At 41.0% G+C, this 13,788-nt stretch overlaps 1 protein-coding gene across 1 annotated transcript in view; it reads left to right on the forward strand.

The window, feature by feature from the left end:
- The window catches only part of WWTR1 (WW domain containing transcription regulator 1), a 107,208-nt gene that overhangs the window by 60,753 nt on the left and 32,667 nt on the right, over positions 1–13,788 (forward strand). Inside the window, exon 2 of the mRNA XM_067553828.1 lies at positions 4,595–4,731. Coding sequence (XP_067409929.1) covers positions 4,595–4,731 — 137 coding nt within the window. The remainder of the gene's footprint in view (positions 1–4,594; positions 4,732–13,788) is intronic.

The following is a 13,788-nucleotide window of genomic DNA, read 5'->3' on the forward strand; positions in this document are numbered from 1 at the left end:
GTGAAATTAACAGTACAAACAAACAGTGATTGGATGTATAAAGACAGCCTCAAACTACCTCTTCATTTTTTTAAGTTTTTTTTTCTTAGGGTTTACATTATTTCTGGCAATATCCAAACCTGACTTTAGAGCATTTGAAGGAGTGGGATGGTAGACAATAGGCTGTTGTGACTTTGGCAAACCAGGTGACAGCTCATGCCACAGCCCTTAGGCCTCACTGAACACTGACAAATTAATAGCTGGAAACCAGACTGGCTCACCTGTGTGTTAGTATTGCTGAAATAAATATTAGAGTTTTAAGGAGGTGTTTAGTGTTTTGACTTTAATTAAATGTAGAATGCTGCATGTATTAATCTTACAAATAACACTTACACCCCATGTTATAAGCTAATATTTAAGTATTTGCTCTATAACTATAAAAGTGTTTGCCCTAAAGCTGTAAAACCCCCACAGCCAGAAGAGAAACATTACCCAATGTGAAAGTGTCACCTCCTCTCCAACAAAAGAAGCCCCATAGCCACCAGAAAAACCACTGTGGAACATCATTGGACAAAAGGCTTTTTGGATTGCTCCCCCCACACCTATGAAGAGGAGGTGTTCAGAAACACTCACATCAGCTTGAGCTCTGGAGGAAAGGAATAACAATCTCCATCAAGAAAAAATTGTTATTCCTATGTGGTTTGGACTTCAGGAGAGGGCAAGACTTCTAAGCATAAACAAGGGATCCCCAGCTGTTTAGCTTGGGTTGAGCTTGCATATTACAGCAGCTTCTATTACTTTTTGAAACCTAAGCCTGTAATTTATTTTGTATGTATGTTTACCTGCTTTAATCTTGTAAATAACTTTATTTTCTTAGTCAATAAATCTCTAGATAGTTTATTGTAGGATTGGCTACAACCTGATTGTTGTGATCTTTGGTGTAAGAGACCATCGATCACAAAAACAAACTTGTCTACCAACAGTTAAAGCTGGTACAGTGCTTGAGGAGTTCACACTTGATACTTGGGTGGTGAAATCTAAGTATAGAACTCACACCCAATTTGGGGTTTGTGCCTTGGTTTGTAACAGCCTGCCCTGAGGTTGGCACTTGTGTTCATGAGCCATTCCAGACAGCTTGACAGCTGTAACCTGATTTGCAGCTCTCCCAGTCAGCAGTTGAGTGGGAAGGGCATCCAAAGTCTTAGAACAAGAGGTGGAGACTGTGATGACAGGAAGGTGGTAACAACAGGTACAGAATAAGGTCCAGTGAGAATACCAGTGGTGGGTCCTGTATAGAGGGCATAGGGGCACCCTTCTCCCCTTAAGTATGTAAAAACATACACAGATAGAGAGTGTGTATGTGTGTGTGAGACAAAATATGAATAGTGAACACAGCAAATCTATAGCAGCCTGTTATCAATTTGTTCTGTTCACGATTCATATTTAGTAACAGCCTCAGGGCGTTCTTCTCCACCGCTCCTGTGACAGCTGCACAGACTGTGCAGTCAGGGTCTGATATGAGGCAAGGCACAAGGATTTTGAGTGGGGTTGGAATGCTGGATTTACCGCTCAAGCCACAGACTGAGGTGATTGTAGAGCACTCTAAAGTGTAATAACAGGATAAAAAATATTTAGATAAATTAGATATATTCAAGTTATCAGGACTGATAAATCTCAGAACTGTTAGCAATTACCTTTGAGAGCTCATAGAGGATGTGTGAGGTCCTAGAGGATTGGCGAAGGGCAAACCTATAGTACCCGTCTTTAAAAACAGGAACAAAGAGGACCTTGGGAATTATAGACCAGTCATCTTAACTTCAATACCTGGAAAGATAGTGGAATAAATTATTTAACAATCAGTTTGTAAGCACCTAGAGGATAATAGGATTATAAGGATTAGCCAGCATGGATTTGGCAAGAACACATCATGCCAAATCAATCTAATTTCCTTCTTTGACAGGGTTAGTGGCCTACTGGGTGGGAGATAAGCAATAGACACGATGCATCTTGAGTAAGGCTTTATACACAGTATCACATGACATTCTCATAAGCAAACTAAGGAAGTGGTCTAGATGGTCTTACTATAAGATGGATGCACAAGTGGTTGAAAGACTGTACTCAAAGAATATTTATCAATGGTCAATCACTGTCAAACTAGAAAGGGTTTATCTATTGGTGACCTGCATGGGTCAGTCTTGGGTCTGGTACTATTAATCATTTTCATTAATAATTTGGATAGTGGCGTGGGGTATGCTTATAAAATTTTCAGGTGGCATCAAAATGGGAGGGGTTTCAAGCACTTAGGATGAAATTCAAAGTGACATTGACAAATTGGAGAATTGGTCTGAAATTAACAAGATGAAATTCAATAAAGACACATGCAAAGTACTATATATATGAAGGAGAAATGAAATGCACAGCTACAAAATGGGAAATAACTGGCTAAGTGGTTGTTCTGCTATAAAGCATCTGGGGGCTATAGTGGATCACAAATTGAATATGAGCCAACAATGTGATGCAATTGCAAAAAAGGCTAATATTCTGGTGTGTGTTAACAGGAGTGTAGTATGAAAGACACAGGAGGTAACTGTCCTGTTGGCGCTGCTGAGGTTTCAGCTGTAGTACTACATCCAATTCTGGGTGCTGTATTTTAGAAAAGCTATAGATAAATTGGAGACAGTCCAGAGGAGAGCAACAAAAATGATAAAAGATTTAGAAAACCTATCAAGAAAGGTTAAAAAACCGGGCATGTTTAGTCTTGAGAAAAGAAGTCTGAGGGTGAACCTGATGAATCTCCAGATATGTTAAGGACTGTTATAAAGAGGACTGTGATCAATTGTTCTCCATGTCCACTGAAGGTAAGACAAGAAGTAATGGGCTTAATCTGCAACAAAGGAGATTTAGATTAGATAGTAGGAAAAACTTTCTGACTATAAGGATAGTTAAGCTCTAGAATAGGCTTCCAAGGCAGGTTGTGGAATCCTCATTGTTGTGGGCTTTTAAGAACAGATTAGACAAAACATCTGTCAGGGATGGTCTAGGTTTTCTTGGTCCAGGTTTTCTTGGTCCTGCCTCAGGGGGGTTGGACTTTCAAGGTCCCTTCCAGCTCTACTTTTCCATGATTCTATGAAAATCCTTGTGGAGATCCTTGTATTGTGATGTGGTTAAGCCAGTTCAAACCTGTTTGGGGAGTGAAGTGTTGACCTCGCTTAGCTACATCACAGTAAAAACCATCTGCACCTTGTCTCCACTCGGATTGTACAGTGTGATACTTAATGCACATTAGTTATTTTGCTGCAGGCCCACCGACGGGGGGGAAGGGTGGCGAGGGGTCAATTGCTAAGGGGCCCAGCGATTTAAAAGAGCCTGGATGGATGGCATAGATCCGTGAATGGCGGGTGAAACTTCCCCCTTGGGTAGGCTAGCTCCCCATCCCAACTCTTTCACCTGTGGTCCTGTCCCTGCTTTGCCCAGGCCCTACCCCTGCTTGCTGCCACGTCCCCCCCTCCCCACTCACCCTCCTGCCTCTGCTCACTGCATCTCCCCTCCCACTTAGCACCCCCACCGTTCTCGGGGGAAGGGTTGTATGGAAGAGAGGAGGGGGATCGAGTGATGGGGAGGAGGGATGTGGCAGCAGGGAGGCCGAGCAGGGAAGGGGGTGTGTGGAAGAGAGAAAGGGGGGACACGCGGGGGGGGGGAAGAAGGAGGGACACCGTGAGCGGCAGGCTGAGGGGGGAGGGATGTGGCAGCGAGTGGGGGCAGGGCTTGGGATGGAGCAGAGGCGGGGCCTGAGGCAGGGTGGGGGTGGAGCGTGGGCAGTGCCGCAGGTGGAAGAGTAGGGGCAGTGAGCTAGCCCCCCCGTGGGTTAGTTTTACCCGCTGCCCTGATCCTAAACCTCAGTCCTCCCTTTCTAGGGGAGCCATTGACTATTCTGCCCTGGGGCTCGGGATTGCTGTTGGCTGGCCTGTCTTGCTGTAACCAAACCTCCTTTTGTGGCATTACAGGCATCCTGTAGAGGAGATAAGGTCAGTGATGGCGGCTATGGAGGGCCAGAGAAGAGAGTTAAAGGTGATATCAAATTGGATAAAAGAGAACAGGACTATTGGTCTTAGTAACAGAATTGTGTCTTTTCAAAAGAAAGAACAAAATGCTTATATTGCTGTATGGAGAAGAATGTGTATGTGTTTGAGTATGGAGGAGAAAGCCAATAGGATTGAACATGGAACATGAGTAAATGCTGCTTTCAAGACAGTGAAATAGTGAAATGACCTGGACCATCATACTCTGGAGAGAGATTTGGTAATGGATGAAATGAACCTCTACATTGTTGTGAGTGCCACCATTGCACATGTTCATGAAAGTGATCCATAGAGCAGTGTAAGCAAAGTGATGTGACAGCAGATAGAAGACTGGAGGGCTGCAATTTGTTCAAGAGTAAAAGTAAAGGACAGCTGTGTAGGTGCATATAAATAGATTGGGGTGAATCGAGAAAGCTGGATTAATGAAGGATCTGAGGAATAATTGGTTCCTTTTATGGCACCTATGCTATGACAATCTGCATAGTATGCTTGAGGTTTCCCTTTAAAATTGATCCCCCTTTCTTTCCCTTTTGCAGTCATATTGAAAAAATTACGACATGGCAAGACCCTCGAAAGACCATGAACCAGCCATTGAATCATATGAACCATCATCCTGCAGCAACTTCCACACCAGTGCCACAGAGATCAATGGCAATGTCACAGCCAAATCTGGGTGAGTAAAAAAAGAAGAAAAAAAAAGAGGAGTGAAACTGGCTCTTTATGATACTACCATTTTCCAGTGTACTTTTTGCTTGAGTGCAGGTTACTGTGAACATCAGTGATTCTGTTGTCAGGCCAAATACCATAGTTCCCACTTCCTCCTTCTTTTATTTTTCTCTGTAGTATTGGGAACAAGGGAATAACACTGCCACTGCTTCAGATAAAGTTCTGACATTGTCAAGGGACATTTTGTTGTGGAACCTCCTTGGCAAATCTCTTTTGTGGTACTGAGGAGGACAGAAAAATACATCATCCCAGTACTTTTCCATTCAAGTGTGCTTTAAAACATGCCTTCACCACATTTAATCATTCTCAAAGTTACAGTACAAAGTTCTGCTAGAAGAAATCTGCCCTGAGCCTTTCCTGTATCTGATCAGGTCAAAGGTTATTCTTGGTTCATTGTATATATTAGATTGTTAGATTCTGCAGCAGCAGTTACTTAAATGCTTTCAAAACAAAATTATTTATTCTATTTACATTGATCTATGAATGGGGGAGGGGTGTGGGACCCACTTACAGATTAAATGGATTTTAAAAGAAACAGTTTAAATACTAGATTTTCAATAATGAAAAACTCACAGACTATCTGAAGACTTTAGCTGAATGGCTTGGATGCTGAGATACCTGCTGATTCAGCAAAGCACTTGGGTATGTGCTTAACTTTAAGCATATGCGTAAGTCCTCAGTTTTGCTGAATCTGGGCCTTAGTGAATATAACAGCTTTGAAGATTCAAGTGGAAACTATGAATAGAAAGAAAAGCCTTCCTTTTATGATTAAGAAATAATAATAATAATAATAATAATAAAATATTAATAATTAATAATACTTTGAATTTGTATTGCACCTTTCATCTGAGGATCTTAAAGTTCTTTACAAAGGTAAGTAGTAGAAATGCTTTGACATATGGAGAAAATGAAGCATAGAGAGGTCAAGTTACTTGCCCAAGGTCAGACTGTTAGGCCAAACAAGCCTCGTTGGAAGTAGAAACCAGATTTTAGGGGAGAGCTGGCCATTGAGTTTGTGTATATGTTCTGTGCATATGCAGTTCAGCTGGGATCTCTTTTCATATATTGAAAAGACTTCAGAAATCTTCAGGTTGTAAACAGTTACTTATGGCTAGGATGACCAGACGTCCCGATAAAATAGGGACTGTCCCAATATTTAACCCTTTGTCCCACGGCCTGATCGATCTATGATCAGGATGCCATTTGCCCCTCCAGATCCCACCCATGGCAGCTGGGGGCTTCGGGTCCCCTGCCCACTGCTGCTGGGAGCTCCAGGTCTCCCCACCATCTGCCCCCATGTGTCCTGATCTTTTACTGTTGAGATCTGGTCACTCCACCTATGGGAGCAATACAAAAGATAAACTCATTTTCATGTTGGGTTTATAGTAAGTAATTTACTTATGAATAGCCCCTGAAGTAAACCACCCTATGCTCTCTCCACTTGTTTTTTCCCAACAACTGTCATTGCTTGGATATTTACAGGACAAAGCTGTTGTTGATTGTGCTATGTGAGTCAGTGGACAGTAGCAGATGTATCACGAGAATGGACATCTGAAGAAGAAACCTGAATAAACTCCAAAAGGCTAGGGTATACTTCAGTGACTCACACTAAATGATAATACTAACATTTTGCTCTGTGCATGTTATTTAAAATCACAGCTGCCTATGGTTCATTGTCTGTTCATAGCCATCCTAAAATAAAGACTCAAAAGGAGAAAGATGGGACAGTCTTCAGCTGCTGCTGCCACCTTTAGCTTCTCTATACGGTACAAAAAAAGGGAGGAGAAAGGGGTAACCTACACATTATAACTTTTTAAGACAGGATTTCCCCAAAGATTTTTGGGAAAGGCAGTGAGTCAAATCCATTAACTAATTATTTAAAAAACAAAACAAGTATTTTTAAATTACAGGTCATGTGGGGTGGGAGGGGTGTCTTAATGAGGATTCAAGAGATTAGAAATAAAAACAGGTGGGGCGTCACCCATTGGTTTAGGTGGGGCACTCTCCTTGATGGGATTTAGATGCTGTAATATGATTAAAGTAAAATACTTTGGATCAAATTCATTCCTGGAACAATACCACTGACTTGAAAACCCTCAGCTACACTATATATTTCATTCAAACACTCACCCCCACATATTTTGGAGCAGTCTTTTCTGTGTTGGTACAGAGTCTAGGACAATAGTGTCCTAGTATGTTGCTAAGCCTAGGCACAACTGTGATACAAGTAAAAATATTAATTTCCACAGTGTCAACATTAATTTTATCGATTTGACAAATTTCAGGTTTTTTCTGGGCCTTCCTACTTTGTGAGATGGTGCAGCAGGTCCTTGGGACTTTTTGGTTGCACAGTCAGATAGCTCTTATCTTTCATCAGCTCTGTATCAGATTCTGCATCATGATTTCTCGTTTTACAATCCTAGCACTGACCTAGATAGATCACTGAAATGTACGTGTTAAAATCCTTAAAAAGAAAACTGTATTAACTTATAAAAGAAGAATGGGAACAGCATTTTATTTAAAAACAAAAATAAATAATGCAGTTTAGGCTAACTGGAAAGTGTTCATACTGCAGACACTACAAGTCTTCCCTCCTCCCCCTCTCCCCCCCCCCAAAAAACAACAACAACAACAACAACAAAAAACAAACCAACAAAACTTTCAGATATCCTCATGCAAACATACTCTGGACACTGGGTGTGACAGTTCAAAGCACACATAACCAGTTTTCAGTTCCATATCAGGATGTCTCTATTTTAAAATTATTTTAGCCAAACGAAAGTAACTTGTCCCTTTGCTATTTTGTGATACTACCAGTATTGTTATAAAACCTGCTTTGTTGGGTTCATGTCAGACATTTAAATGAGCAGTTTGCTGGAATAGTGCTCAGGCCCTCGAGCCAGAAGCTGTTGTGCCAACATCCTACCAGACATCACAGGAAAAATGAAAACTGGATAACAAGATAAACCGCCCTTCTGGCGATAGTTGGTTCATAACCTTTTAGCAAGAGCAGTCTACGCCTCTGTCTGTTGTCTTTTTCAACACTGTAGGAATTAAAAAATAAGTTTTTCTTTTGAAGATATGCCATCTACAAGCAAGACGTGTAAGCATTCCAGGTCTGAGTCCTGGTCTGCACTTCCAATTACTAACATGTGTTTTTCTTGCTATGCTTCTTGTGATGAGATGGAAAATGTGGTCTGTTTTGTACAGCTTGTTGTATTGGTTTATAACCTCCCTTCAGCTATATTTTCTGGGAAGTGTTCAAAGGCACTTATAAACGTTTTATCAAAAGCAAATAATGTGACTTAAGTGATAGCATATCCTAATATGTTCGTGACTTGGGGGCATAAAGAAATCTATAGTGAATGGTCATTGAAATTCGCAGACGTATTAAGGAATCTGCAGCCCTTTTCTATTCCCCCACCCCTTTTTGTTTTAAACTATGGTTTATGTGGTAAAATGTATGAGTTACACATCTGTGGTTTCATATAACTTTACCAGTTCTGATGCTCTCACTACCTTTTAAAGGTTTGTTTTTATAAATGCTGTTTAATATACAAAACTGAAGGCATTTTCTCTCCTTGATGGCTCTTGTTAGTTCTAGCCTATGTCTACACTACAGACCTTACCGCAGCATAGCTGTATCATTGCAGCTGCACCACTGTAAGGGAGCTGCTCTATGCCAACGAGAGAGAGCTCTCCCGCTGGCATAATTAAACCATCCCTAATGAGCAGACAGGAAACTATGTCAGTCAGGGGTGTTCTTTTCACACCCCTGACTGGCAAAAACTTTACCGACAAAACTGCTGATGTAGACAAAGCCCTAGATATACTCATATAGAGCCAATACATGCCAGGTCACATTTGTCCAGTTTCACAGAAATCAGTGAAATTGCATGGATGTAACTGAGAGCAGAATTTGGCCCTATGTCTTTAAATCAATATAGTTGGCTTCGCAAATATAGATTTATTTATTTATTTATTTAAGCATGGCATTTCTAAACCTCTCACTCATTTATGTCTCTAAAATTGTTACTGTCTCGCTGTACAAATAAACAGATTACTTCAGAAGGAGGAGTTTTCTGATTATAGAATGAAGGTTTTTCTACTTGGTGTGGAGCAAAGGAAGTGTCTCTGTTTGAAGACTGAGTGAAACATAGTATTTCTTTTTCTTTCATCAATATTTGATACACCGCATTTGTTTGATGCTGATTCTGCACATTAATTCAGTGTCTATCTAACTTGACATAAATGGATCAGGTGAAGAAGATTAGTTGTCTTTCTCAAATGACTGTAAGAGAAAGAATTACTCCAAAGTGAGCTAAAAGTAGCCTCCAAGCTGATCTGCCCCAATAAAAAAGGGTTTACAGTGAAGCATTCTGACATGTGCCTGTGAATCCTAATACCTCATTAGGACTAGAGACACAAGTCTCCTACCTTTTCTTATCAGCTAACATCAGTCTAGGCACAGGATCTAGCCTTTGTTAAGTGTACATTATTTATTTGTATTATTTCTTAATAATTTGCCTGAATATATAGCTCATGGAGGTCACACTTTACATTAAGGTTCCATTTATAAATGGTTAATACATGATTAATAGATTGTTATAATAGTCTGACAGATAAATAGGATGCTTATAACATATAACAGACATTACTTATGTCTGTATCATGCTTATTACATCTATTAATCAGTTATTAACCTTTTATAAAACTTGAATATAAATTGTGACCCAGATGAGATTATTTGAAACTCAGGGTTGTAAAGAAATATGATCTGCAGTGGCCTTAGCAGCAATCCCTGGAGTAAGAGAGTTACTGAGTATTGTTTTGGGCTGTATGTAGACAAGTATTTTTTTTAAAGTAGACCCTCATGAATGCTTGATTTCTTTCTATACTGTGCATCATGCAACACAGAGAAGCATTTAGATTTCCAGTCTGCTTCCTTGGAGCTACTTCAGTGGAACTACTTGGGTGCATACTTACAAACATTACTGAAGTTGCTGAACACCATCTGGCCTTTAATTAAATGTTACCCAAGTTTATCATTATGCAAATTGCTTTAATATGAAATGTAATGAAAATACACCAGGTTACTTGCTTCTCTTTTTGATATAATTCAACTTGTGTTTATATGACTACATAGCTGCTATTTAGAAAAAGTCTAACCAAAAATTAGGCCTAATTGCAAAGAAGTTAGTGGGGCTCAGCATGGGTATAGGCACACAGCTGTGTACCATCAGTTGCAGGACTGAGGCTTTACTACAAATGTTAGATAGGTTTGGAATAAATGACTGGTAAAAGAAGTCAGTCTCTCTTTCTGTCTTTAATATTCTGTTTAGAATTTTTTATTAATCCTTCCAAAGATGCTTAGATATAGAATGTCATAGGCGAATTATAGAAAATATTGCTTTGTAATCATCTTTTAAAAATTTTCAATGGTTTTTCTTACCTAGTTATTTAAAAGTCCACATTTCATTAAGAATATCAGCTATTCAAGCATGGGCTTCCCCTAACATCTCTGATGCTATTCAAGGCATAGATTTCCACCTTTTTGACATGGCATATTGTCATTTGCATCCTTATATTGCAAAAGCCCCAAATATATTTGGAGGACTATTTTATCTACCCATAACAAGTGCTCTTAGGATTCAGAACAGCCCCATCAAAATGTCAGACAACTAAATTTTTCCTTAATTGAAGTTGTAAATGCTGTCCTCAGTCTGCAGCTTTTGCATTACCCACCAATTCAAATAATTACTATTATAAATTAATAGTTGTATCTATGTAATGACTAAAATTCTTACATGGCTCTGATCTTTTCTAGCCCACAGGAACTTTTTTGTTGCTCTGAGTCTGAAGGACTTGATAATGCAATGCCCTGTCCAAGAAGGGTGAAACGGGAATGTTCTGTCATTCAGCCACTTATATAGCTCACTATCTAAGGCCTAGTTTATGCTGCACAGTTAGGTCGACTTAAGGCAGTTTACGTTGACCTGATTATATCAGTGTCTACACTACAGCCTTGTCCTGCCGATGTAAGTGCCCTACTATACCAATGTAATAACTCCACCTGCACGAGAGGTGGCGAGCTTATATTGGTGTAGTTAGGATGACACAGTACCTGTGTATATTAACTGTGTTACTTACATAGGCTGTTAGTTGTCTTGTCAATTTCACGGCTCCACACCCCACTCCCCTTGGGAACATTGGCTGTTTTGTCAATTTGGAGCCGTGAAATTGACAGGAGTTCCCAGTGGTCAGAGCAGGGGGCTGAGAAGTTGTGGCATCTAGAACCCACTCCCCAGGGGCAAGAAGCCCTGAGCGGCTTCCCCACAACTCCCATGCTCTCAGCTCCTCACACTACCCTTATTAAGTTGGTGGAAGTGCTCCTGCCCAAGGGAGGGCAGTGCAGACATGCAGCACCACAGTAATTACTGAGGTAGCTGTAAGTCTACCTAATATAGGTCAACTTAAGTTTTTAGTGTAGACATACCCCAAGTCACAACTTCCCAGTGAAATTCCCACAACTTTCTTTGAGCCATGTTTTGAATCCCCAGTTTCATCATTCCTGTACAGTTTGTGGAACTTCATGAGTGCAGATGGTCTTTTCTTCCTCTACTTCCAGTTTAATGTGAAAGAGTAATTTATTCTTCCTCTTTTGTACAGCTAAAATACTCCCCAGTGAACATTGCTAGTTGGCAGTGATCAGTGACAACTGCTGTTGCCTACTTTTCTCTACATAATCTGTGGTGAGGAAGTCAGCATAAGTACAACTCGCATACAAGATAAAGTGGCATTCATTGCCTTAGAATCCCTAATGGTTACATAGGGCATTATGTCCACACACCAGGCCCACCACCAGCCACAATGTTTGGGCAAAAGCCCTGTTTTGATTATCTGCCCTTGAAGGCCAAGGGAACCAGTTGGCTATGAGGACTCAGGATGAATAATTTTGCAGACAGACTACTACCAATGACTCTGTAAAGCATTACAATTATTTTTTTTTCTTTTTGACTAATGATATAGTGGCTCCTAAATGCTCTCTTCACCTGCTTTGTCCTTGTAGTCCTCCAAGTAAGAGGGAGGTGCTTTTATAGAATGGCAAAAATTATACTATCACCCTCATCTGAGAGGATATGCTTACCGTTTATTAGCAGATACTCAACATGGGGGCTTTGATTTTTCTTCTCAGATGTGGACCTTACCATAGTCATCCTTGCCTTGGTTAGTTTAAGGCTGGATCACTGTAACTTGCTCTACATGGAGCTACACCTCAAGGCTATTCTGAAAGTACAACTAATACAGAATGTGTCCATCTTCTAAGTGGCGTTCTCCAGAGGAAGCTCCATGATCTGCATGGGCTTTAAACCACAGAACCCTATAACATTCAGGGCCCTGCCTTCCTCAGAGACCATGTCTCTCCTTGTATGGTTTCACAGTAGTGCGAGTAATCCGGGTGCTCCAGCCTGTATCCTTCCATTTTGAATGAGGGCAGCTGATAGCTGGTCTTTTTCAAGGAGGAGTCCTCACATCTAGTTTTTTTTTTTTTTCTTGTTTGGTCTGCCAGAGCCTAGATATTATGACCTTCCGGGCATACTGCAAGGCCCAATTGTTCTACTGTGCTTTTTCTAGAGGACTGGGGGTTGTTCAGTGGGATCCTGGGGTTGATGGTTTGGGATGAGTTTATTGGCATTTTGTCACTTTGTAAATATTTTGTTTTAATTATTTATTTAGGCGTTCCATATACATACTTAGAGAGTGTTGTTAAAATGTGCTGAGCAATCTAAACAAACCAGTTAAAACAATAGCCCTTCTGGATGGCCCCCTCATTATCTCTGTCTCTTTCTTCACTGTTAGCAGCAGCAGCAGCACCAGAAATGGAATTCCTGCCTGACCCTCCCCACTTGGCATTTTCCTTTTCTGGCATGCCAGACAGCTTGTATGCCTCAGCAATCTTGGCCCTGGGATGTGATTGATGGGTGCAAGTGCAAAGGCTGCGGTCCCATACAAGCTGACTGGCAGGCCAGAAGTGTCAGCGAGATGAAGCAGAGTCACCAAGAGAGGACTGGAGCAGAGCTGTGTCCCTGGGGGTCGTCGTCGTGTCCCGTGTCATACAAACCTAGAGAATTGAGGGAAAACTATTGGGAGGTAAGCAGAAGTACTGTGCGTATGCAAAGGTGAGGCAGGCTAGTGTAACATGGGGAGGAAACTAGAAGGATTTCCACAGAAATGGACGATATGAAACTTAAGGTCATGGCAGATTAGAAAAGCCTGGAATAATTCCTCCCTATTTTTTCCTTATCAAATACAAGACTCTGGCATCACAAATAAACAGGTGCTAAACAAGGAGCTTCAGAAGATGGAATTTCAGAAAACATAATATATATTGTAAAGGAATCAATTATTGGCAGGCTGGGTAGTACTATATGTGCTTTTGCTTGCACTTGTAGAACATCTTTCATCTGAGCATCTCAAGTACTGTAAACACACCAACTAATTAAGCTTCAAAACATGCCTTTGAGGGAGGGAAATAATATTATTCTTTTTGCACTGATCAAGAAACTGAGGCATAGAAAAATGAAAAGCCTGATTGTAAACTCAGTATGGTTTGGTGTGGTCATCACCTTTGACAATCAGATCCTAAGTGACTCATCCAAGGTTACATAGCGAAGTAGATGGCACACTTGGGAACAGAATCCAAAGCTTCTGACTTGTATATCCACACTAATTCTTACTCTTATACGGCAACCATTAAATCATTGGTTCCCAAACTCAGGGGTCCCGAGCTCTGAGCCCAGCCAGGCGTGGGGCTGTGAGTCTCCTTACTTCCCACCCACGGAGGAACATGGGGGGATGAGAGAGGAGAGCAAGTGGTGACACATAGATACTGCTCACTCCCCCAGCATACCTCCATGCCCCCTATGGGGCTGGGCTGGGCGAGGGGGGAGCAAGCAGCAATACCAGTCACTCCCTGCATGCAGATCAGTTTCCCCAGGTGGGT

This window comes from Emydura macquarii, unplaced genomic scaffold (genome assembly GCF_026122565.2).
Source record: "Emydura macquarii macquarii isolate MOO-44397 ecotype Brisbane River unplaced genomic scaffold, CSIRO-AGI_Emac_v2 contig_18, whole genome shotgun sequence".
Lineage (NCBI taxonomy): Eukaryota > Metazoa > Chordata > Testudines > Chelidae > Emydura > Emydura macquarii.